General features: G+C 35.9%; 1 protein-coding gene across 5 annotated transcripts in view; it reads right to left on the bottom strand.

The window, feature by feature from the left end:
- Nme7 (NME/NM23 family member 7) overlaps nucleotides 1-26,003 on the bottom strand; it is a 181,594-nt gene that overhangs the window by 141,758 nt on the left and 13,833 nt on the right. For 3 of the 5 annotated variants that reach the window (XM_071600338.1, XM_027922839.3, XM_027922838.3), the window contains exons 2-3: nucleotides 5,886-5,993; nucleotides 4,050-4,216 (exon numbers count right to left, since the gene is read on the bottom strand). The exons of 1 other annotated variant lie outside the window; for it this stretch is intronic. In XM_071600338.1, the coding sequence (XP_071456439.1) occupies nucleotides 4,050-4,216; nucleotides 5,886-5,993 (275 nt within the window). The remainder of the gene's footprint in view (nucleotides 1-4,049; nucleotides 4,217-5,885; nucleotides 5,994-26,003) is intronic. One more of the 5 variants, XM_071600337.1, reaches the window with a different exon arrangement.

Here is a 26,003-nt window from a genome sequence, read left to right as displayed (position 1 = left end):
ATACAATGAAAAGTACAGAACCCTAAAGAGAGAAATAGAAGAAGATTTTAGAAGATGGAAAAATATACCCTGTTCTTGGATAGGAAGAACTTACATCATCAAAATGGCGATATTACCAAAAGTTCTCTATAGGTTTAATGCAATGCCAATCAAAATCCCAACGGCATTTCTTGTAGAAATAGATAAAGCAATCATGAAATTCATATGGAAAAATAAAAGACCCAGAATAGCAAAAGCAACTCTAAGCAGGAAGTGTGAATCAGGCGGTATAGCGATACCAGATTTCAAACTATATTACAGAGCAATAGTAACAAAAACAGCATGGTACTGGTACCAAAACAGGCGGGTAGACCAATGGTACAGAATAGAGGACACAGAGACTAATCCACAAAGTTACAACTATCTTATATTTGATAAAGGGGCTAAAAGCACGCAATGGAGGAAGGGTAGCATCTTCAACAAATGGTGTTGGGAAAACTGGAAATCCATATGCAACAAAATGAAACTGAATCCCCTTCTCTCGCCATGCACAAAAGTTAACTCAAAATGGATCAAGGAGCTTGACATCAAATCAGAGACTCTGTGTCGGAGAGAAGAAAAAGTGGGCTCCGATCTACATATTGTGGGGTCGGGCTCCAAATTCCTTAATAGGACACCCATAGCACAAGAGTTAATAACAAGAATCAACAAATGGGACTTACTTAAATTAAAAAGTTTTTTCTCAGCAAGAGAAACAATAAGAGAGGTAAATAGGGAGCCTACATCCTGGGAACAAATTTTTAATCCTCACACTTCAGATAGAGCCCTAATATCCAGAGTATACAAAGAACTCAAAAAACTAGACAATAAGATAACAAATAACCCAATCAACAAATGGGCCAAGGACCTGGACAGACACTTCTCAGAGGAGGACATACAATCAATCAAAAAGTACATGAAAAAATGCTCACCATCTCTAGCAGTCAGAGAAATGCAAATCAAAACCACCCTAAGATACCAGTAAGATTGGCAGCCATTCTGAAGTCAAACAACAACAAGTGCTGGGGAGGATGTGGGGAAAAGGGTACTCTTGTACATTGCTGGTGGGACTGCAAATTGGTGCGGCCAATTTGGAAAGAAGTATGGAGATTCCTGGAAAATCTGGGAATGGAACCACCATTTGACCCAGCTATTGCCCTTCTCGGACTATTCCCTGAAGACCTTAAAAGAGCGTACTACAGGGATACTGCCACATCGATGTTCATAGCAGCACAATTCACAATAGCAAGACTGTGGAACCAACCTAGATGCCCTTCAATAGATGAATGGATTAAAAAAATGTGGCATTTATACACCATGGAGTATTACACAGCACTAAAAAATGACAAAATCATGGAATTTGCAGGGAAATGGATGGCACTAGAGCAGATTATGCTAAGTGAAGCTAGCCAATGCCTAAAAAACAAATGCCAAATGTCTTCTTTGATATAATCAGAGCAACTAAGAACAGAGCAGAGAGAAAGAGCAGGAGGAAAAGATTAAACAGAGACATGAGGTGGGAGGGAAAGGGAGAGAAAAGGGATATTGCATGGAAATGGAAGGAGAACCTCATTGTTATACAAAATTACATATAAGAGGTTGTGAGGGGAATGGGAAAAAAACAAGGAGAGAAATGAATTACAGTAGATGGGGTAGAGAGAGAAGATGGGAGGGGAGGGGAGGGGGGATAGTAGAGGATAGGAAAGGTAGCAGAATACAACAGTTACTAGTATGGCATTATGTAAAAATGTGGATGTGTAACCGATGTGATTCTGCAATCTGTATTTGGGGTAAAAGTGGGAGTTCATAACCCACTTGAATCTAATGTATGAAATATGATATGTCAAGAGCTTTGTAATGTTTTGAACAACCAATAAGAAAAAAAAAAAAAAAGACCTAGTGGGAGGGCTTGAGGTCAGTGGGGGCGAGTCCTCAAAGACTGTAGTAGGACCACAGGCCCTTCCTCTTCCTCTGTTTTCTTTCCAACCCTGAGGAGAATGGCCTTCTTTTCGGATTCCTCTCACGGCGATGTGCTGTGCCACCACAGGCCTAAAGCCATGAGGCCAATTGGCCAAAGGCTGATACCTTTCCTCTTTATAGGCTGATTTATCTAAGATATGTAGCAGGAAGCTGACCACACAAGCAACACGCTACGGGAATGATGAAGAGAGGAACAGGAATGGCCGCCAGCTGGAAACATCCTCCTGACACAGCAGCTATTTTCAATAATGTGATTATTCATATTTTTTGTGGGATATATCCTATAAATAATTTAGCATTGTAGGTATCACCACAACAGTCCTTAGGGATACAACTGTGAACAAGAAAGGCAAACTAGTTTCCCTGTACCACAATGCCTGAATATGATTTCTTTCTCTCTCTTTTTTTTTTTCCTTTTTACAACACTCAAAGTCTTTCTTTAATTGCTCAGATATTTATTGGACATGTTATTTCTGTGAATAAAGCTCAAGAATAAACAACATTAGTGACAAACAACCTAAGCAAGAACTTCCTTGTCAACTAGATCAAAGGAGGTCACAATTTGAAAACAGGAAGGAAATAGAAAAAGAATGGATAAATTTTACCTTGTTCTTTATTAATTCATTTACTTAACACAGATCAGGTGTCTGCAATGTGTAAGGAGATGTGCTAAGTGCCAAAGGAGACATAAGAATGAACTAAGACAGAATAAAGCAACTATCTTCCAGGTCCTACCCATGTTCCTCTGGTTGAATCCTGACATTCCTGATTCAGACTGACTTTGGGCTTAAATCTGGTTTCTACTGTGAACTTCACCAAGCTACCTAAGATCACTAAGCATCAACTTCCCTGTCTACAAGTGGAGATGATGTCGTGGGGCTAAATCAGATGCATGCAAATCATTCAAGACTGTGCCATATATAACAATTAGCAGCCACTGCATGCTCCCATCACTGTCACTCCACTTCTTTAACCATGCACATTCCTTCTTTTTTGGGGGAAGAGGTGGAGGTACTGGGGATTGAACTCAGGGCCACTTGACTACTAAGCCACATCCCCAGCTGTATTTTGTATTTTTTAATGTAGAGACAGGGTCTCATTGAGTCGCTTAGAGCCTCACTCTTGCAGAGACTGGCTTTGAACTCTTGATCCTCAAGCCTTAGCCTCCTGAGCCACTGGGATTACAGGCATGTGCCACCACCGTGCCTGGCTTGCACATTCCTTCTTTCTTCTTCACACCTACTGTTCCTAACTTAGATTGCTATCTTACAAAATAAACATTCACAAAAATTGAACCACCACATTATCCAGGCAGAGCAACAGGCTTCTCCCAGTATAAGATGTACAATTTCTTGCCTTCTACCCCTGCTTATGCTCCTCCATTTAGCCCGGACTCCACCCCACTTCATCTACCTGGTAAAAATTCAATCCATCTTTCATCATGGAGCCCAAACACCTCCACAAAGCTTTCCTTGAAATCACTACTTTACTTGCTTTGGAGTTCCCATTGAACTTTTTTTTTTTTTTTTTTTAAAGAGAGAGAGAATTTTTTAATATTTATTTTTTAGTTTTCAGTGGACACAACATCTTATTTTATTTTTATGTGATGCTGAGGATCAAACCCCGCGCCCCGCGCATGCCAGGCGAGCGTGTTACCGCTTGAGCCACATCCCCAGCCCTGCATTGAGCTTTTAACACTTAATGCTTCTCTTTCCTCCCATAAGTCATGTTTTTCCTAAAACAAGATTTTGTATATCAAAATATTCTTAATTCCAAGTGAGATGCATGTTATGAAAAATGATGGGCATATTAAAACTCTTTTTTTCCCCAGAAAATAATCACTGCCTAAGACTACGGATATCACTCTGTTATTCTAATTGAACACTAAATCACAGAATCTACTCACAAATATTCTAAAAATGTCATAACATTTAACTGGCTCACTGAAAAATCTCCACATTGTGAAAACACAACAGGAACAGGAAATATGGTACCAAGCCTCATGCATACTGTTTTGAATGAAAAAGAAGGTTATATAATAATTTTCTTACTTTTCTTTCCTACTGCCCAGTTGACGAGCTGTATATTGATCACCATAGTCAATTAATACTAGTTGTCGAGAAAAGATATTTACTTTGTTGCCTATAAATAAATCTTCTAAGCGCAGGTCATCATATTTGGTCCGCTTTAAAAACGTACGATGATTCTTCACATCATGCTAGAACCAAAAACAATAATACAACAAAATTATAATTATCAATAAAGAATGTTAACCTTATCATGAGGTAGAAATAATTCTTACTTCTAGCATATTAAAAGATAGGTTCTTGGGGGCTGGGGTTGTAGCTCAGCGGTAGAGCGCTCGCCTGGCACGTGCGAGGCGCTGGGTTCAATACTTAGCACCACATGAAAATAAATAAAAAATAAATAAAATGAAGGTATTTAAAAAATGTTTTTAAAAAAGGTTTTTTTTGCTGCAAACATAAATCACAATTTTTTTTTAAGGTGGAGGGTTCTGGGGATTGAACTCAGGGGTACTTGACCTCTGACCCACATCCTCAGCCCTATTTTGTATTTAGAGATGGGGTCTCACTGAGTTTCTTAGCACCTCTCTTTTGGTGAGGCTAACTTTGAACTCGCAATCCTCCTGCCACAGGCTCCCAAGTCACTGGGATTACAGACATGCACCACCATACCAAACCCAAATCCCAATTTTGTATATTATAAATTCTGTACTTCCTAATCCAACCTAGTAATAACATAAAAGTGTCTTATTACACATATATCATTCTTAAACAAAGATTTGTTTATGGCCAAATTGTTTCAACAAATTAGTCCTATGAAATCCCAGAGAAGACCAACATGCCCAAATTTCTATTTTCTTGCATATACATTCTTAATACCAAATAGACCTACTTCTTAAAGGGACAATGAAATGGTAAAAAAGGGCCCTCGATCCTCTTCAATTTGACTTTTTGCAGAGATTACAACTTTTGGTGATGATATTTGTGACCATGATACCTTTATCTATAACCACTTATCAGTTATTGCTTAATCCAAAACATGAATAATCCTACTTCAGTTTTCTGATAAAAATATTCCAATTTTTTATATGAAAAATATAGGCATGGAACACGCTGGCTCTCCCACAGAGCCACTTGTTATTTTTATTTATTTTGAGACAGGATCTCACTAAGTTGCCTTGAATCTGAGATTCTCCTGGCACAGACTCTGGAGTTGCTGGGATGATAGGCTGCACCATCTCTGCATGTTAACTGTACAAAAGAATGGGATTCATGGTGATGAGCTCCTATGTATAACTTACCTTGATCAGTATCTGCCCTCTGTCTGTCCCACTCTTCTTCTCCTTTCATCACCTCTGGGTGATCTGATCCCCTTGTAAAGCATTAAATTCTTAACAATCAGATCTATCTCAGATCTTTCCTCCCTCCAGAATCATATTATTACTGCCTAGTGGCTTTTCTGACTTGGATGCCTTGGTAAATGTGACAGATCAAAAAAACAAACAAACAAACAAACAGAAGTCCTGGTGTTCTCTCCCTGGACTTGAGTGCAACCCAAACTTTCCATCTAAACAAATTTTTTAAAAAAGAAAAAAATATATATATAAAGGCACAGAATGGGGGAGTATTGCCTAGCATGCATGAGGCCCTGAGGATGATTCCCAGCCACACACACACACACAAACAAACAAAATACAGGCACAAAGTTATCTTCTTGTATCAGTATTATAATGAATAAAAAAAGAATTTATACACACAGAAGTATATTTTTTAAAGCAACTATATAAAAGGTAACTCTATTCCTCTTCCTGTCTCACGTTCACCTGCTTTGCCTACATTCAAGTAAAAAAAAGGTTCATTTACCATTTCAACAGATCCATCCCCTGGGTAAAACAAAAGCTCATAACGACGAAGAAGTGAAGCATTTGGATCATACCACTCTGCAATGAAAACATATCTCTCACTATGATTCTGGAAAGAAAAACAAAAGAATTTTAGCACTGTAACATAAAACATAAGCACTTGTCATATAAAATGAAAGTGAGAATTTCCAAATATTTGCAAAAAACCAATCTGCTACTATCATACTGAACTATTCTCCTTCCTAACAAAATATCATGCCCTCAGAAATATTTCCTGCTAATTTCTCACTGGATACCTTAGATATTTTAAAGATGAATTATGAACTTTCAATAGGCTTCATCCAATCACCCTAAGTAAATTGACATTTTTTAGAACATGAGTTCCTAATCCAACTACTGTAACAATTCAAGTCCTTCTGAAAGCAAGCTTATACAAACTAACAGTAAACTAGTATGAGAAAAAAATTGAGAGATTCAATTACAGGATGTTTTAACTTTCCTAAACTTAAGAATTTAGGAATACTAGAATACTATTGTAATTAAAATTATAGTAAACATTGTTTCTCTCCTTGGTAATTTCACAACAGTATCTTTCTATAGAAATATAAGAGAATGTGTTAGTCTAGAACCTCTGAGAAACAGAAGCCAAGACAGGCTGAACATGCATTTCATTAAAGGAAATTCCTGTGAGAGGGACAGGAAGCCTGGGGGACCTGACAGATCACAACACAAATCTGACTGGACAACAGCAAGGAAGTCTCAAGGAACTCCCTGCTGTGCAGTCTAGGAGGGTTTCAGCAAGTTCACCTGGGAGTGCTCCAGTCAGCTATCTGTTAGAGGAGTGTCCCAAGTCCCAGGGAGGCAGCAGTTCTAGTATCCTTGCTCCTCTGTATCACTGGCTGGGAGCAGCCCCAGGGACAGATCCAAAGCTCAGAAGCAGCAGTGCACTTCAGAGCATAACCATTGGTACCTTTGGTCACTTAAGCTTCCTACAGTTGGAGGTCTAAGAGGTACAATCTGAAGGTTAATACAGAGAATAAAATTTTAAAGCAAGTCAGAGATTGGCCCCTTTTCCTTGACTATTATGAAGGATTTCCCACTGTGTATGTTAGTAAAAATAGTCCAGCTCCAAAGGTCTTTCATTATAACAAGCAAGTAGCTGCATAAGAAAGAAGGGATATGTGACTGTATGACCAATATGATTTTGCAACCTGTACACTCAGAAAAATGCGAAATTATACCCCATCTGAATCAAATGTATGATATGTCAAGATCATTGTACTGTCATGTGTAACTAATTAAAACAAATAAAAAAATAAAATGCAGCATAAAAAAAAAGAAAGAAGGGAATTGAAGAGTTTTGTTGCTAATTTTGGATTTGCCATTTGATGATCTAGCTGGGTTCTTATTTTTTCTATTAGATTCATAAACTATAATGCAAATGAGCAGTTTTAAGACACTTTTATTTTTCCCACAACCATCCAAAAAAACACATTATCCAATGCTTATTAATCAAGAGAAAACAAATGTAAAATAAGACACATTATCACATTTACATATATATATATATATATATAGTAGATGGATATATACATGTTGTGTATATGTGTGTATATATATATATATACACACACACACACACACACACACACACATATATATATATGTTGTAGATGGACACAATACCTTTATTTGTTTATTTTTATATAGTGCTGGGGATCAAACCCAGTGCCTCATGCATGCTAGACAAGTGCTGAACCACTGAGCCACAACCTCAGCCCAAGACACATTATCACATTTTTTAATTATTTTTTTTTAATTTATGACACATTATCACATTTGCAAAAGTTTTTCTTCATGGAATTTTTCATATTTATTCTAACAATTCAGGTTGTTTCAGTTGTTTCAGTTTAGGTTTCACTGTATATTTTATCATTGCACTTTCCTTTTAATTAAAACTTTAAATATTTGTTGTTTATTTTTTAAAATCCATAGTAAAATATTCACTCAAACACAATTTAAATCTCTCTCTAAAATAAATGAAATTATAAAATGGAAAAAATTATGATGCATTTGAAAACCAATATAGCAAATGAAAACTTGGTAATTCCATCTCCCCAAGTAGCCTTGCCACCAAACTTGTTGATCTCTGTGAGAGGGACAGGGAAGCCTGGGGGACCTGACGGATCACAACACAAATCTGACTGAAGAACAGCAAGGAAGTCTCAAGGAACTCCCTGCTGTGCAGTCCACAGAGGGTTTTTTCTGAGTTAGGTGGCAGAATTTTGCACAACACACTATCCAGAAAAGGTTTTAATACAAAGAAAATAAATTAAGGAACAAAGCATCTTTATAGCAAACCAATGCTACTTTCTGAGAACAACTAGAAAAGTGGGTACTGAAGATGCTGGAGAGTTTCCAAGGCAGCCAAGGTAGGAGGCACCAAGATCCAGGAAGTCAGGAAGCTCACTTCAGGGAGCCCATCTTTGTGTTGCTTTAACCCTGAGGACTCTAAGAAGCTGGCAGAGGGCTCCTGCCAGGAGGTAGAGGAGCAGGCAGAACATGTAGCAATTTCACAGAGATAAGGACACTAAACCCACATGTGGGCCTTTCAAAGCAGCCGGGACTTAAGAGCAAAGACTCTGAAGAAAAAGGGAGCATGGAATAGTGAACTCAAGCCAGCAGAGCTTTTTGTAATCTCACAGTGATGAGGAAAGAAAAGTTAAAGAGTTTAAACTAAATAAAGAGTTCAAACTAACCAAAGAGAAGACCCCTGGTAAACACTCTAACAGTTTGTTGTGGCTCCAAGAAACTCACCCCTTAGGAGCATGGGTAAACTAGAGGTAAACTAACCCTTACTAAAGTCTGAAAAAGAATTTTGTGTTCACTCAATGCTTAGCCCCTGACCACACTGAGGTACTATTTCCCCATCCCACACCCCTGTGTCTCAAAAACTTCACAACCTTTCATACCTAAAGACCAGTCTCCAGTGATAAACTACCAGACCAGACACACCCCCAAATAAGACCAAGAGGGAAAAGGAAAAAAAAAAGAACGGGCAATAGAAAGAGTCCTGTGAATACCTATATCTATCCAACAAAGGCTTTAGAATAACAATGATAGGTGTAGAAAACACATGTCAGAATGGAGAATTTCACGAGGAAGCCAGAATCCATTTTCTAAAGAAAGTGGAAATTCTAAAAATAACTGCCAACGTAGCATTCTGTAACTAGCAAAAATATCCTTCAAAAACTAAAGATGAAATAAAGTCATTTCTAGATAAAACAGAATCTAAGAAAATTCATAACCAATGTACCTACATTAAAAGAAAGTCTAAAAGAGGTTCTATTTTTTTTAAAGATGTTTTTAGTTGTTGATGAACCTTTATTTATTTATTTATATGTGGTGAACCTAGTGCCTCATACATGCTAGGCAAGCACTCTACCACTGAGCCACAACCCCAGCCCCCCTCTAAAAGAGGTTCTAAAGGAAGAAAGAAAATGTCACCAGTTGATTACAAGAGTTGAAGAAATTAAGAATAATGGGAAAATAACTATGTGGGTAAATATAAATAAATAACGATTACACTAAATAACAATAATGTCTTATAAGGATATAAAATAAGTATAATTTGAATACATGTCAATAAGAATATAGAGGATGTGAGGCATTGACAATGTTCTTCAACTTATGAAAGCAAAGAAAGTATCTTCTAGATCAGTTGTTAACCTGTTCTCCCATCATTAAACTCCAATGCACATCAGTGAACAAGCAGTTCCCCAAAACAACAACAAATCAGGAATGTTCCCTGATACTTTTTATCCTCTCTTCTGTTAAAACATCTTTCCTTCCTTCCTACTCCTCACACTGGGAAGTACTTTTCAGAATATTTAATGAATCAGTAATAAGAAAGTCATTCAAACTTTAAGAAATAAATGATAACCTTGATCTTGACAATAACAATAATAATTTAACAATTTTTGGAGCACCTAGTAAGTGCCAGGTTCATTATATCATTATGATTTTGTTCTCAAACTGATAATATAGATAATAGCCCAATTTTACAGACATGAATAGTCAATTCAGAAAATTTGAATAATGGATTAAGGTTACACAACAAAATTCAAACCTTAGTGCTACAGATTTTAACAAAACCCAGGCTTTGTCCCATTAAATAGCACTACATGTAGAAAATTATGTAAAAGTCACTATTAAAGAGAGTATTGATTTAAGGGCCTAAACCAAAGATGAACCAAATTAGTCACTCTCCCAAAAGACCAAGTTGCCACGAAGTGGCCCCTTTGAAGCTCTTTTCATTGTGGGCATTAATTGTTCTAATTTTGTCATAACATCAGGCAAAACAATATAAACAATTATTTTTTATCATAAAAGAAAAAAGTAGAGAGCAGTGGTATTCTAAAATCCCTTGAATTCTAATTATGTGGTGCAGGGAGAACTTGCAACTATACACAGGAGTCAAATAAATTGGATAAATAAACACCAAAAGAAAAGATAGACAATAACTATTTCCAGGAGCTTTCAAAACTTTTAAGCTCTTGAGAATGACTTTTGGAGTTTGGACCTAGACTTTCACAACACCATCTCCCTACAAAGAAAAAGCTTTGATATTATATTGAAAAAGTAGCCAATTCCTTCATCTATAACCAGACTTACTCAACAAGATTTTTAAAAATGGCCCACTGCTGAAAAGGGAAGCTGAGAATCTACTGAACTCCACTGGAAACAATTCTTTAACTTTTCATTGAGATTTTTTAAATTTTATTTTCCTTTCTTTTTTTCCTGTTTAATTATAACCTTAATGGTGGGTGCATGGATATTTATACATATTCACATTTGTTTTTTCTCACTTCTAGCATTTTTGAAGCCAATTATTTTTCATGGATTAATATTTTAAGGACTAGGATGATTAATTAGTATATTTCAGTTTTGTTTTATATTCTTTTATTATTAAATTTTTACTATATATATATATATGTGTGTGTGTGTGTGTGTGTGTATTTATTTATCTTACTTATCTTTGTCCCATGATTCTGTCTCTCTTTTCTGCTAACAGCTAATCTCTACTGTTCTCTTTCACTCTTCCTTTAATTATTTACTTCTGTCTTCTCTCCTCTCCCATAATCATCACATCCTACATCACTTCTGTTCTCTCCCTGTCCACCATTCAAAACTATAAACACTTTTGCAAACTTACTCTTTTTACGTAGGCAATAACTGATCATATCATTTCTGTTTATTGTGACATTTAACATTGTAGATGTCATAGCAGGAGCTATTTGGTTTAATACTGTATATTGCTTGCATTGGTTGTTATTATTGGTTCCCCCCTAAATGGTGAAGTACTAAAAACCTTCAGATACTGTATAAAACCACATGTTAGAAACTCTACTGCCTCAGATCCACACTATTAGATGGGTAGACACACAAAGAACATGACAAAACAAGGGAACAAATTACCCAAACAAAACCAAGATACTTCAGTAAGAGAATCCATCAATACCATGGTGGAGGAAATGTCAGAGAAGGAGTTTAGAATGTATATAGTTAAGCTAATCTTCAAGGTAAAGGACAGTGTAAGGAGTCAAATCAGATAGAAAATACAGGAAGTGGACGATCTCTTCAATAAAGAGATAAAGATAAAAAAATAAAAAATTCTCAAAATGAAGTAATTAATAAACCAAATTAAAAATTCAATGGAAAGCATAACCCACAGCCTAGACTACTTTGAAGACAGAGTTTTAGGTAGTGAAGACAAAATATATAATCTTGAAAATAAAGTTGACTATGGAGAAAAGATGTTTAGAGACCATGAACAGAACTCCCAAGAAATATAAGATAACATGAAAAGACCAATTTTAAGGTTTATTGGGATAGATGAAAGCTCAGAGATATAAACCAAAGGAATGTGCAATCTTTTCAATGAAATAATAGCAGAATATCTCCCAAGCATAAAGAATGAAATGGAAAATCAGATACAGAAGGTTTGCTGGACCCCAAATAAATAAAATTCCAACAAACCCACACCAAGGTACATATTATTATGAAAATGCCTAGTGTATAGAATAAGGAGAGAATTTTAAGGCTGCCAGAGAAAAACTACAGGTCATATTTAGAGGGAAACAAATCCAGATCTCAGCAGATTTTCAACCCAGACCCTCAAAGCTAGGAGTCCTTAGAATAATATATAACAAACTCTGAAGAAAAATGGGTGCCAGCCAAGAATACCGTACCCAGCAAAATTAAGCTTCAGAATTGATGAAATAAAAACCTTCCATGATAAACAAAATTTAAAAGAACTCACAACCAAAAAGTCTGTACTACAAAGCATACTCAATAAAATATTTCATGAAGAAATGAAAAATAAAAGTGAAAACCAGCAAAGGGAGGAAATATACTAGAAGAATAGTCAAGCAAAGGAGAAACTAATTCAAATTAAAAATCAGAAATAAAATGAGAGGGAATAAAAGTTGTTTATCAGTAATAATATTGACTATAAGTGGCCCAAACTTATCAATCAAAAGATATAGAATGGCAGACTGGATTAAAAAAACAAGACCCAACAATATGCTGTCTCCAAGAGACACAACTCATAGGCTAAGACATCTACATATTAAAAGTAAATTTACATAAATCTCATAAACAAGCAGGGGTTTCTATCCTCATATCAAATAAACTGAACTTCAAACCAAAGTTAATCAGAAGGAACAAAGGACATTTCACGCTGTCTTTGGGAATTATATCAACAAGACACAACAATCATAAATATTTATGTCCCAAACAATGGAGCAATTACGTACATCAAACAATCCTTTCTCAAATTCTAGAATCAAACAGACCACAATGCGATAATACTGGGTGACTTTAATACACCTCTCTCACCATTGGATAGACTCTCCAAACAAAAACTAAAGAAAGAAGGTATAAAACTAAAAAATTCAATAATTTAGACTTAACAGACATATATACTGAATACACTTTGTTCTCAATAGCACACAGATCCTTCTCTAAGACCATATCTTATGCCACAAAGCAACTCTTAGCAAATACAAAAAGCAAAGATAATACCTTGAATTCTACTAGATCATAATGGAATAAAAATAGAAATCAACATAAAATTAAAAATAGAAGCTACTCTAACATCTGGAGACTAAGTAATATGCTATTGAGTAACCAGTGGATAAAGAAGAAATCAGGAATGAAATTTTAAAAAATACTTAGAGGTAAATAAGAATAGTGATGCAACATATCAAAATCTATGGGACACTGTGAAGGCAGTACTAAGAGGAAAGTTCAGTGCATTGAACTCATTCATTAAAAGAATAAAAAGTCAACAAATAAATGACCTGACATTGCATCTCAAAGCCCTAGAAAAAGAACAACAAATCAAAACCCAAAGTAGAAGATAGGCATTAATTAAAATCAGAACTGAAATCAATGAAATTGAAACAAACAAAAAATATTCATGAAACAAAAGTTGGTTCTTTGAAAAAATAAAGTTGATAAACCCTTAGCCAAGCTAGTGAAGAGAAAGGCAGAGACAACTCAAATTACTAAAATTCATAATGTAAAAGGAAATATCATGGGCTGGGGATGTGGCTCAAGCGGTAGCGCGCTCGCCTGGCATGCATGCAGCCCGGGTTCGATCCTCAGCACCACATACAAACAAAGATGTTGTGTCCGCCGAAAAATAAATATTAAAAATTCTCTCTATCTCTTTAAAAAAAAAGGAAATATCATGGCAGACACTACTAAAATACAGATGATAATCAGAAACTATTTTGAAAATTTATACTCTAGTAGAAAATCTTGAAGACATCAACACATTTATAGAGACATATGACCTACTCAAATTCAATCAGGAGGACACAGAAAATTTAAATAGATCAATTTCAAGCAATGAAACAGAAGATTCCATCAAAAACCTATCAACAAAGAAAAGCCCAGGAGCAGACAGATTCCCAGCCAAGTTCTAACAGACCTTCAAAAAAGAACTTACACAAATTTTCCTCAAATTATTCCATGAAATGGAAAGGAAAGCACCCTTCCAAACTCATTCTATGAAGCTAGTATCACCCTGATACCAAAGCCAGACAAAGATACATTAAGGAAAGAAAACTTCAGCCCAATATCTATGATGGACATAGATGAAGAAATTCTTAATAAATACTGGCAAACCGCATACAAAAACATTAAAAAGATAGTGCACCATGATCAAGTGGAGTTCATCCCAGGGATGCAAGTTTAGTTCACTATCAATAAACATAATTCAGTCCATTAATAGACTTTAAGACAAGCATCACATGATATCTCAGTAGATGCAGGAAAAGAATTTGACAAAATTCATTATCCATTCATGCTCAAAACACTAGAAATGCCACATCATTCTAAATGGAGAAAAACTGAAGGAATTCCCTCTAAAAACTGGAATAAGACAGGGATGCCCTCTTTCACCACTTCTATTTAACATAGTCCTTGAAATTATAGCCAGAACAATTTTTTAGACATTAAAAAAAACAAATTAAAGTGATATGAATAGGAAAAGAAGAGTTTAAGCTATCATTATTTGCCAACAACATGATTCTATATTTAAAAGACCCACACAACTCCACTAGAAAGCTTCTCCTCCCCTCTCTTACAGGGTTCCAGCTTAAAGGCCACCTTTAAATTCCTAAAATAGATCAAATTCTTCTTACTTAATGGGTTTTTGCCTAGAATCTCTTCCTCCTTCTTTACTTTTGCCTAGTTTCTATTTTATCCTCCAGACTCAATTCAAACATCTTTCCTCAGAAATACCTATCCTGACTCACTAAGCTGAGCCAAGTTCACTGTTTTGAGCTATAATAGTAATATTGAATTCAGTCTCTGTCACCATGTCAAGAATTTTCATTTGTTTAGGTCTGTATCCTTGCCTGTAGCTTAAAATTACCTCTCCAATGAGACTGTAAGGTGCATGAGCACAAGGAGTAATGTCCACCTCTGCTTACCATGGAATTCCTAGTGCCTAGATCACAAAGTAAGTGAATACAATAAATGTGGATACTACCCTTCAATTTCCCTATGTTTATAGCATTTCTCAGTTTTTTAAAATAGGCTTTTATTTTAGAACAATTTTAGACTTACAGTGTATTCAATGTTACTGATCAGAACAAAGAGTTACCGTATGTGCCATACCCAGTTTTCCCTATTACAAACATCATACACTTGTAAAGTACATTTGTCACAATTAATGAACTAGAATTGATACATTATTACTAAAACCCATGTTATTTCCTACCTTTATATTAAATTATAGTCTTTTTATTTTAAAAATGTAACTAAATTTTCCTATCACGTATGAGTACACCAGTGAAATTTATAAGTGTTTATACCTAGAGTCAACAATAACTTAGCTAAGTTCATTTTGAATGACTGCTCTACCCCAATTTTGATACTGCCCTCTTTGACAAGATTTTAATAGATATCCCTCCAACTGTTCATTATCCTATTTAATAGAGATATTGATGGAAAGCTGACATAGTAATATAATAATGATAAGAACTAAATGAGTGATAATGGCTAAATCTTTTAACTTTCTCCAAAGCAATTTATTTTTAAAATTATCTTCAGCTTTTTAACCACTTAAACTACACCATATAGTATTAACATACCCAGAAGTCTTGAATTGACTATATTTGTAGACAGTGAGAAAGAGAAAAGAGAAGCTTCCTAGAACACCAGAATTACTTAATGTACGTAATATAAACATTTTTACATTATTACATACACATATATATTATTGAAAAGAATGTAAAATTCACACAAGTTATAAGATAGAATAGGTAATTTTGAGGAAACTTCAACCATGCTGGAATCTCAGGTGAAACAGTATTTGAAGGACAACCAAGCTTTGGAAGAACTGAATCCCACTATGCCTCTCCTTGCCACTTTTTGAAGGGAAGACTCAGCTCTATAATGAATCAAAATAAACTAATAGTCTTTCCTATGTGCAAGTACTTTTAAAAAAAAAAAAGAAAGAACAGGGGCAGAGGATAAAGCTCAGTCAGTAGAGTGCTTGCCTCTCATGCATAAGGCCCTGGTTCAATCCCCAGCACCACAAAAAAGAACAAACACCAATCCAATCTTTCGGTTCAAAAGCAAATTTGCTAAGCTGTGCCACCAACTATAATTTTACTTTGGCCTTACACATTTCAATGTTACTGATCATAAACCATTCCACTCCTGATGACGCTAAGGTAATCAAAAACTACCACTTGAAACTGCTGGCACTGCCAGTATTGCTGACTACAAAGAGTGTGCCATCATTTATTGGCAGCAAGTGGCACGGCCCTGAAATGCATTTACAGAATTGGGAAGATATAAACAGTTTTCTCTGGTCAGGTGGAGACTACTTCAGAATGTTGAAGACCACAGTTCCAGAGTCAGACAGACCCTTGGGATTTGTGATGTTAGACACAGCACTTAACCTCTCCAAATCTGTTTCTCCATCTGCAGAGGAGATGTACTCGTACTTTCCTTGTAGGGTAGCTGTGGGAACTAAATGACTTGGGGTACATGAAGCACTTAGGGTTTTCATTGCCCAAGTCTCCCACAGTAGTGATGCTGTCTTCGAAGTACCCCTAGGACTCTCGAGCTGCACTGTACACACACACCTCCATCACTGACCCTGTTCTGACACCCAAAAAGATCCAACCTTGATTCATAATGCCACAGCCTCTGCTACAGCTAGTCTAGGTAGTTTTTAAAGATATTTGCAAAAAAAAAAAAAAAAATCAATACAAAGGAAAAGGGAATGATAAGCCTTTTGTGATAGGCCACAAAAGAGAAATGTAACTAAAATTATATTTATGAAAGCAAAACTGCTGAATATATTTACTATATATATATTTACATATATATATACACATATATGTGGCATATATATGCATATATTTTGATATGAATATAGTTAATCTGTAATAAGTAAATTGTTTTAAAGGAATGAGAGTAAATTCAAATTCCTGCCTTTTAGAGAGCTCATACAGTAATAGATCTGTTTTTACTAAACAACTGAGTAACAATTTTCTTCTTAAATTTTGTAATACCATTATTTTTAGAATTCTAATGTCTCAAACTACATTAATCAACACAAAATTACTGTTGCAAAGTACAGATGTAAGAAATTAAATGCTGAGCTTTGGCTTCTGTCAGAAATCAAAGGTGTTATAATAACATAATTATTCAAATATATCAAAATAATAACAAAGCATTCACATTAATTTTTAAAGTCTATTTAGACATTACACTTATTAGGCACTTATTTGTCCAAAGGAGCTAATATAATATCATTTAGCTACTCTAACTTTCAGAAATAATTATGTGGTTAGATTTCTACAACCATGCAGGCATCTAAGGATTATAGGAATGTTAATAAGAGTAGAATCGGAAGAACCTGCCAATTCCAGAGGCAAAGCAAAAATGATTTACATTTCATTTTTAAAAAGAATCAATATGTACAGATAAGAAGTTATTTCAGATCAAGGCTTCTCTGATATCAAAATAAAGCATGGAATTCTTTTCAAATAAATTATCTGAATCTCCATTTAATGGATCAGAAGTAAAGTAAAACTTTTAGTCAAGAAATATTTCCAAGTAATTTCTTGTTTCTTGGTAGTAATAAGCCTAGGGGAGGGCAGGAAACACTGAAAATCCTATTCCTTTTCTAATCTCAAAGCAAGAAGAAGGGAATGGGCCTTCACCAGACACTAGATCATGGATTTTACAGCCTCCAGAACCACGAGAAATGAACTTCCATTGTTTATGAGCCCAGACGAAGACACTACTTCTCTTGTAAACATACAAGGAAATAGCCTATGGTGCTACTAGGTTGGAACTATGTGGAACAAAGAGTTAAGATTCTCATAGAAAATTGGAGCAAAAAAAAAACCCTTTTACTGAAATTACTTACCTAAAACATGGTCCAATTACAGAACCAAGATGACATTTCACTGAGATTAGCAGTTATACTCTAGCCAACAATATTAGTTCAAATGTACATCATTTGAATATTCATTTTCATATATTATTTGAACCCATGAGTCATAACTCAATGCTACTTAGAAGTTTTGATTTTCTTCATCAAGCAATGAAGTCCATGGTAGATTATTTTTTATAAAACACAAAAATTGCTGCAAGCTTTCTCCTTATATTTTCCCATTTGCCCAAGTATTGAGAATGAATCTCTGCAGCATCTCTCATTTCCCATGGCATGTCACAATTCAGCCATCTTCTACAAACTAATACAAGTTCAAATCTTCGTTGGACTTTTAAAATACCCAGTATTCCTCATTACTAGATAGCAGCAAATAAGCTCCATGTACTTTTATTACTTAACACAAAGAAACATTTAAGGTCTAAACAACTGTAAGAACACTTTCATCTTAGTCCAATGCTCTACTTTACTCTCTTACTCTTCCAAGTTTTGAAGTGTTTAATTTTGATACAAACTAAAATATCCTTAGTTGAATCCTTTATTTATTGAGCAAAAGCTAGGGAAAACAAAGAAAAGGAGAAGAAGAAAATGTCTAAGATTTACCAAAATAAAAACCACTCACTCAGGATATGGTGAACCTTCTAACTAACTGGACTGGCGTCAATATCATGCAGAAGTCAAATGCCCATGCTGTAGTTCCACTCAGGCTCATGTGGTCCAAGGTAGCTGTCTGACCTCTGACAAATTACTTAACCTTTCTAGACCTCAACTACTCTACAGGCCTATCATTAGAGTTAAATGAGTACGCTATTTAATACTGTGCTCAGCATATGGAGAGCCTGCTCAATAAATGGTGGGTGTTATTAAAGAACAAATGCAGGGGAGAGAAGTACTAGTAGCAGTAGTAGTAGTACAGTAGTTGCCCTGGTGTCACTAGTAACAAGGATATTCTCTGATTTCCATTGTGAAGATGTATGTGTTGATACCCTTTTTTTATATAAGACTACCATTTAAAAGAAAACAATCTCAAAAGAAAACCCTTAGAATACATACTGCTACTTGAGAAGGGAAAGAAAAAAAAAAAGGAACTAGTTCTTATCTACTGATGCAACCTAGGAAGAACTGGATGGCTCTTTCTGTATGATGAGTTAAAATGAGTGCAGGCAAAGACTCTAAAATGATAGTAAATAACTGGCTCTTTAGTTTTCCTAGTAACATACCAAAAAAGAATCATGTCTCAGTTTTGAACATGCTGAAATAAAGTCTTAACAATGTTCTAGACCTGGATCAATGACATACCATATATCCTCTCCCTATAGTACTTCTAAACTCTCAGTTCCCTTAAAATCCTTATATATCTTTTTGTCAAAACACAGTTCAAATTTTAGCTGCTCGAGAAAATTGCTCAAGAGCCTCCCAAATTAAAGACTTTTTTTTTCAATGCTCTGAAAACCCCCTGCATTGACCAGAACCTTTGGAAGCATATTTATAGTTGTTCATATACATAGCTTACCTTTTACAACAGTGTAGTTTCTCAGAACACAAAATAAAAGCCATTCATATTTATATCTCCCAAAGTACCTTCCCCAACTTGGCATTCAGTCAACATCTGTTCAACACTTTAATCTCAGACTCATCTAAGAACTAACTGCAGCTGCAATTGCTTACACAACACCTAACACAAGTTTTTTACATGCCTATTTATCTGTTGCTTAAAGATTTTTAAGTTTTCAGGTTTTGTTATTTCTGTATCTTACCACTACGCTGACACTTCTTAAAAGCTTTATCTTGCACATCTACTAATTTAGGATTTTATTCACTGCTTGTCACTAATGTTTCAAATTGTTTTGATGTGTATCAGCCAAATCATATTATTTTTATTCAAACAAGCATACATTTAATCAATGGACAAGCAAAATAATACTTCCCAAGCTCCTACTAGGCCATTTGTCTAGGACAGCAACTGGGGTACTGCCCTCAACCTCTAGGAACACCAGGGTCAGGGAGAGAAGCGGAGATTTGTGCCACAAGGACGGTAGCCTACTTCTCCTTTCCGATTATTACTAAAATTTCAACACTGGATTTCCTGTTTCAATAATATAACAAAGAAGCCTTTAAAATTCGCTGATAGTGTGGGTCCACTTTACTTGGGAGGATCTTTAGCAGGCTGTACAGACAGAATTGATAAGGGCTAGAATAAGCAGCCTCCTAGACTTGACCCTGGGTCTTGGGAGAGAAGAGGGCCATATACACAGGTAAAAATAACAATCCTGATCTTGAGGGGCTTTGCACACATTCCAAACGGACAAATGAAGACCAATATGCAAGAAACAACAACAAAAATACAACATAAACATAGAGATGGGCTGTGTGGGCATTTGAAGCAGAGGAATCTATACAATCATCATGAAGAAAGCCACAAGAAAGCAAACTGGAAATAAGCATGGGTGTTACTGAAAACCCAAGAGGACGGAGCTAAGTAAAAACACAGCATGCTTGATAAAAAGACAGGTTTAAATTTTAAAAACAATGGAAATGGTGAATCCCTGAGTCAGTGAACATTCTAAGGAAAGAAACTGATCATGAAGCTAATACTTAAATAATATTCATCTTTACATGGACATAGTTCTTATGGGCAGAGAAAATACTCCTAAGGTCTAGAAAAATATCTGGCAAATTAGGTGTTCAATAAATGTTGTCCAATATTATGAGTGGACAGATGGATGGAGAAATCTAAAAGGAGGAGACTAGCTATTTAAATTCAGTCAAAAAAGAGGCTTTTTAAGTAAGCAGTAATTATCCAATGACAGAAAGAAGATATGGGTAGGAGAGAGATTCATTAAAGATTCATTAAAGGTTTCAAGCCAAAGTGAATACAACAATAGAGGCTCTTTCCAAAAATGATGATATTACAGTTATACTGTATAGATTTTGAAGTCACAGCTTCTTAGGTTTGGCCCTGTGTGAAGGCAAAATTTCTAATAATTTTATAGTAATATTGGGGACTCTGAGACAAAAAATTTGAGTTGAAAGTACAAAAGTGATGATTTAGAAATATAAAAAATATTTTAAAAATATTAAAATTGACAAAAGTTAGTAACTTCATGAAAAATTCCCAAAAGAAAATGTTTTCAAAAAGCATAATAATAATAATAATAATAATAGTAACTCTATTAGTAGTAGTTGTAGTATAACATCTAACAGTTACCTTTATTATGTCCCAAAAACATAACTTGTAATAACTCCAATAGTTTATTATTTTCCAAAATAAGAAACTGAGGTATAAGCAGGTTAAGTAACCACACTAGTTGCCAGAACCAGGACTTACCCAAGTCTGACTAAAAGACTTTTTTATATACCAAGTCTCTGAAGTAATGGATCCCCCCCGCAAGGGTCAGGAAGAAAATATCAGTATTTATATTACTATTTTTTTATCTTAGCCCACTAGATTGCTTTTATTATATATGGTTTACAATGTATGCAGTATATCAATATAGCTGTATACAAATTATAACTAAGCACATATTTATGGAGGTAGAAGAAATGAAAAGATATTCTATTTATTTTCTGATAGGAACATGAGACTAAAATAGTCCAAAAACTAAGTTGTACACTCTGCCCATCTGTGCTCACCGTAAGAGCTCAATGTCAGCTTTACCTTCTGTAGTTCAAACACAGACCACATCTGATCAGGTTCTCCACTCATGCACTCACTCATTCCAAAAGTAGTTAACTGCTTATCTTGTGCCTAGTTCTGGGTAGAGTCTGTGAATTCTAGAAACAATCCCCAACTTTAACAGGTCAGTAACATAAAGCTCAAACATGTAAACAACTCATTACAATCCAATATCACAAGAAAAGTAATGGTAATGGTCAAGAACTAGTACTTTGTATTGGGCACCTGCTATGTGCTAAACCCTGTTGTGAACACTTATGTATGTTATCTAAACCACATTATGGGGATAGATGTTATAATGATGAAAGCTCAGGTAAGTTTAAAACGTGTCCAAAGCCAGGCATGATGGCAAACACCTGTAATCCCAGCAACTCAGGAGGCTGAGGCAGGAGGATCACAAGTCTGAGGCCAGCTTCAACAATTTAGCAAGACCCTAAGCAACTTAGTGAGAGCCTCTCAAAATAAAAAATAAAAAAGGGCTGGGAATGTGGCTCAATGGTAAAGTGCCCCTAGATTAAATCCCTAAATACGACAGGGTTAGTATGTTAATGCTAATTAACATGAGTTTGGACCAATGGCATTAGTACATCTTCCAAGCCCTAATTGGTGTAAATATGGACCAAGAGCAGTGACCCAAGAGCTATATAAACCCCCAGCCGCATGCACTCAGAGGGAGCAAAGTTTGTTATCAGAGTGGAACTTGCTCAAGAGTACCCAGCTTAAAAAAACAGGTGAATCCAGTCAGTTTGATCCCAGATCTCATGTTCTTAATGACTCTGCTCAAAAGTGGTGAAAAGAGGCCTTTCAGGGCAGTAGAAGTAAGCAGCCTACATACAGCACTGTTTACTAGATCTCCAGAACTGGCAACCAAGTCCTTTTAACTAAATCTTCTATGAAAGCAAATAAGATCTTAAAAAGTGATGACAACAACAAAACATCAGGCCGAATGTGCCAAACTTGCAATTCTAACAATGCACTGATAAAGTACACTGCATTTTATAATGCTCTATTTTAGGAAAGATTACTTCACAGTAGGCAACAAAACATTTTTGCTCATACATACATGCTCCTTTGCATGAATCATACTAAGACTTATATACTGTATCATGGGAAAATTCTTGAACTAATTAGAAATCTGATTTTTCCAAAGTTGTATGTTTAAAGAGTCAGTTACTGGTCTTGACCAATTGTAAGACAATTATCTGCTTCCGAGGGACTTCATAGACATTCTGAAGTAAACTGTGTAGACGACAAAGGTAATAGTTCAACAGGTTTCTAAAATTTAGTCCAAGTCTCCATGTACTTACAATCACCCTGGATGACATACAGCTGTAACAGAAACTGGCAGCATCTGAGAACTTGCTGCCTCAAGCCAGCTGCTTCCAGTAAGGGTGAGTGAAAAGTGGTTTCCAAAGAACAAACTTCATTTTGTCTTGAGCATTCCGAGAACATAGTAAATCATTAAAAATGTATTACCAGACATAGTAGGCAACTAAGCATAGCAATTCCTATTACTTTACTTAGATGCCACCATGATAAGTACAGTAGAAAATACCAACTACCAAAAGGTTTATATTTTCCCATTACCATAGGCTATATTTTAAGCAATAACCTGTTTGTTTGTCCTCTACAAGGGGTCTTCCTCTAGGGCTTTTTATCAAAGACCCCAGGTATTTTCCTACATTGAAATGTGTCAAATATTAACTTTATCTTAGTGAGACCAGAACCAGTTCTGAGCCTGGGTAGATTGTTCTCAGAAGGTTATTCCTTCCTCCTAATTCTACCTTGTAAAAGGAAACAGAAGGGGAGCTCAAGTAAAACACCTTTCAAGTGGAGAATCTCATTTGCCAACTCCAGTTTATCATTTCTCAGTAATAAAGACAAAGGAGGAAAAGAAAGAAGAATTATTAAGCTTAGCTAATTATTCTATCTTATTTCATTTAAATCCTTTAAGAACTAAATCAAAATTAAGTCAAAGCCTGGGTTCTACCCCAGCACTGGGGTGGGGGTGGGGGGAATCCTCAAACTTGCAGTCATTTTTAGCCTTAAAAATATAGAGAGTTTAAGGAAAATGTCTTCTCCCATGAGAATTCCACATATTCCCAAGATATTAATTTCTTTTTAAAAAGGCCATTTCAATACAGCATCTTAGATTGCACTGTCATTTCTTTACAGAAAAGAGGTGATGCTGCAATAGACAACAGACTCGTGTTTCACCAACTGACACTTAATACATGCACCTTCAACTTACTTCCTGCTGAATTTTACCTAAAGAGTGAAAAAATGCCAAAAGAAATAACTATTTCCATAGTATGCGCATAAATCAGGAAACTAACCAAAGAAGATGGAATTCTTTGGACACAGCTTCCTGACTGCCAAGCGGCGCAGCCAGCCAACTGTTCCCTGTGGATGGCCGGGTGGGCTGGAGATCCAACAGCAAGCACTGTGCAGCGGGTCTGAGGCGCAGGGAGCCAAGGACTGTCGACCTGTCACCCCTCAGCAGCCAGCTGAGCACTGGACAGTCGCCCGCCACAGAAGCCCGCTCCATGCGGCGCTGCAGCCCCAAACCTGCAAGCGTAGAGCATCCAAGGACCCAAACTACTGCCTCCTGACCTGCGTGGAGAAATTGGAAGTGGGGTAGACTGCATGGAAGTTGGGACTCAAAGAGTTAACCCACAGGGTTAGTATGTTAATGTTAATTAACATGAGTTTGGACCAATGGCATTAGTACATCTTCCAAGCCCTAATTGGTGTAAGTTTGGACCAAGAGCAGTGACCCAAGAGCCATATAAACCCCCAGCCGCATGCACTCCGAGGGAGCAAAGTTTGTTATCAGTCTTTCTTGCCCATGAGAGTTCTGTTCTTATTCTTTAATAAATCCTATGCTTGTGCTTGCTGGGAAAGAAGCAATTGGGGGAAGCTGTTGGTGTATGCACATTTCACTATCATTTTAAAGACTGACCCTGGTTACCTTCCTTTAAACTATCCTCACCACAGCTAGCAGCACTGCCAACATTTATTGGCATTTTTTCCCTATAGCATTTAACACCTTCAAATATCGTGTATGTTATAATGTTTTTATTACATATCTCTACCAGTAGAATGTATTGTTTAAGGATACATCTGAAGGGACTAGGTGTATGTATATGACATAGTAGATGTCATTGAATATTTGTTAAATGAGTAAATTTTAAAAACAGAATTAATCCACCAGTTATCAAATGAAAAAGTGGCCATGCCTTAAAGGCAAATTTATTCATTAATTCATCCTTCTTTTTGCCACACACGACAACAGACTGTTAGGATAATCAAAACTGATGAGGCCCTGATGACATGAAGCTTACTTACTAATTTTCTGTCTCCTCAAAGAATGTAAAAAACAACATAATCCCAGAATAATAAGGATTATAAAGACAATATGATAAATAAACATGTTGATAATTATGTACAGAGAGCTAGGGAGTCCTCCTTCAAAGAGAATGGATAATTAAGGCCATCTCCATGAGATGTCAGAGAAAACCAGTCACGTAGAAACCTAGGAGAAAAATATCCCTGGCAGAAAAAATGCATAAAAATTTTGATGGGGGAGGAGATGGGGTTTGGTGAGTTCAAGAAACAACAAGGCCAGTATGACCTGAAGGTGGAGTAAGAAGGGCAGACACAGAGGGTGTGACCTCCACTGTGGAGGCTCTAAGCCTACCTTGTTGTAGATGGACCCTGAAATGTTCTCTCATATTCCTTTTTTCATCTAGGAAAAGAGCCAATTGCAAGGCGAACCAGTGTCATTGCTAAGAAATTTGAGAAGGCTGCTTTTTAGCTGCTCTACTTTTGTTCAAACAGAAAATGTGCCTTCCTCAGAACATTTTATTTCCATTGGTTAGAAAAATATGGAATAAGCAAGCCTATGCTCACACCTAGTTGTACAAAGCTTTGCTTTTTAGCTACTAATCAGGTTTCAAACAGCCTTTGTAATGAGAAACATTTGGTGAATTCTCTTCACCTGCTTTCTGACACCAAGTAAATTACATAAGAGCATTTTAAACTACTAAATAAGATATTTTTTTAAATGCTATATATATAGTTTGTAATGGCCCTAGATGCAGAGAGAGAGAGAAGGGAACTTCTATATAAATCAGACTGGTTCCATTTTTTCTCTATTTCATATATCAAATGCTGTAGATGCTAAATATGCATGTGAATTTGCATGCATAACAAATTATTATTATTTAGCACTAGCTACAATTTGCAGATCCATTAGCCTCATGAGAAAAGAAATGAGAGAGTACTTTTTGAATATTTGCCCTTGGAGAAAATACTGTGTATATAGTCAACTGATGCAGATTCAAGAGGCTACAAGCATGAATGTACCTCTGTAACAGTGGTCAAAGCCATGTCTACATCAGCAAATGTTAGAAGTCAGCATCCTCTGAAGATGCAGTATGTTTGCCTATATT

The sequence above is a fragment of the Marmota flaviventris genome, chromosome 12 (assembly GCF_047511675.1).
Source record: "Marmota flaviventris isolate mMarFla1 chromosome 12, mMarFla1.hap1, whole genome shotgun sequence".
In the NCBI taxonomy this organism is placed as follows: Eukaryota; Metazoa; Chordata; class Mammalia; order Rodentia; family Sciuridae; genus Marmota; species Marmota flaviventris.
Note: the sequence above shows the minus strand (reverse complement) of the source record. Positions and strands in the feature narration are given on the sequence as shown.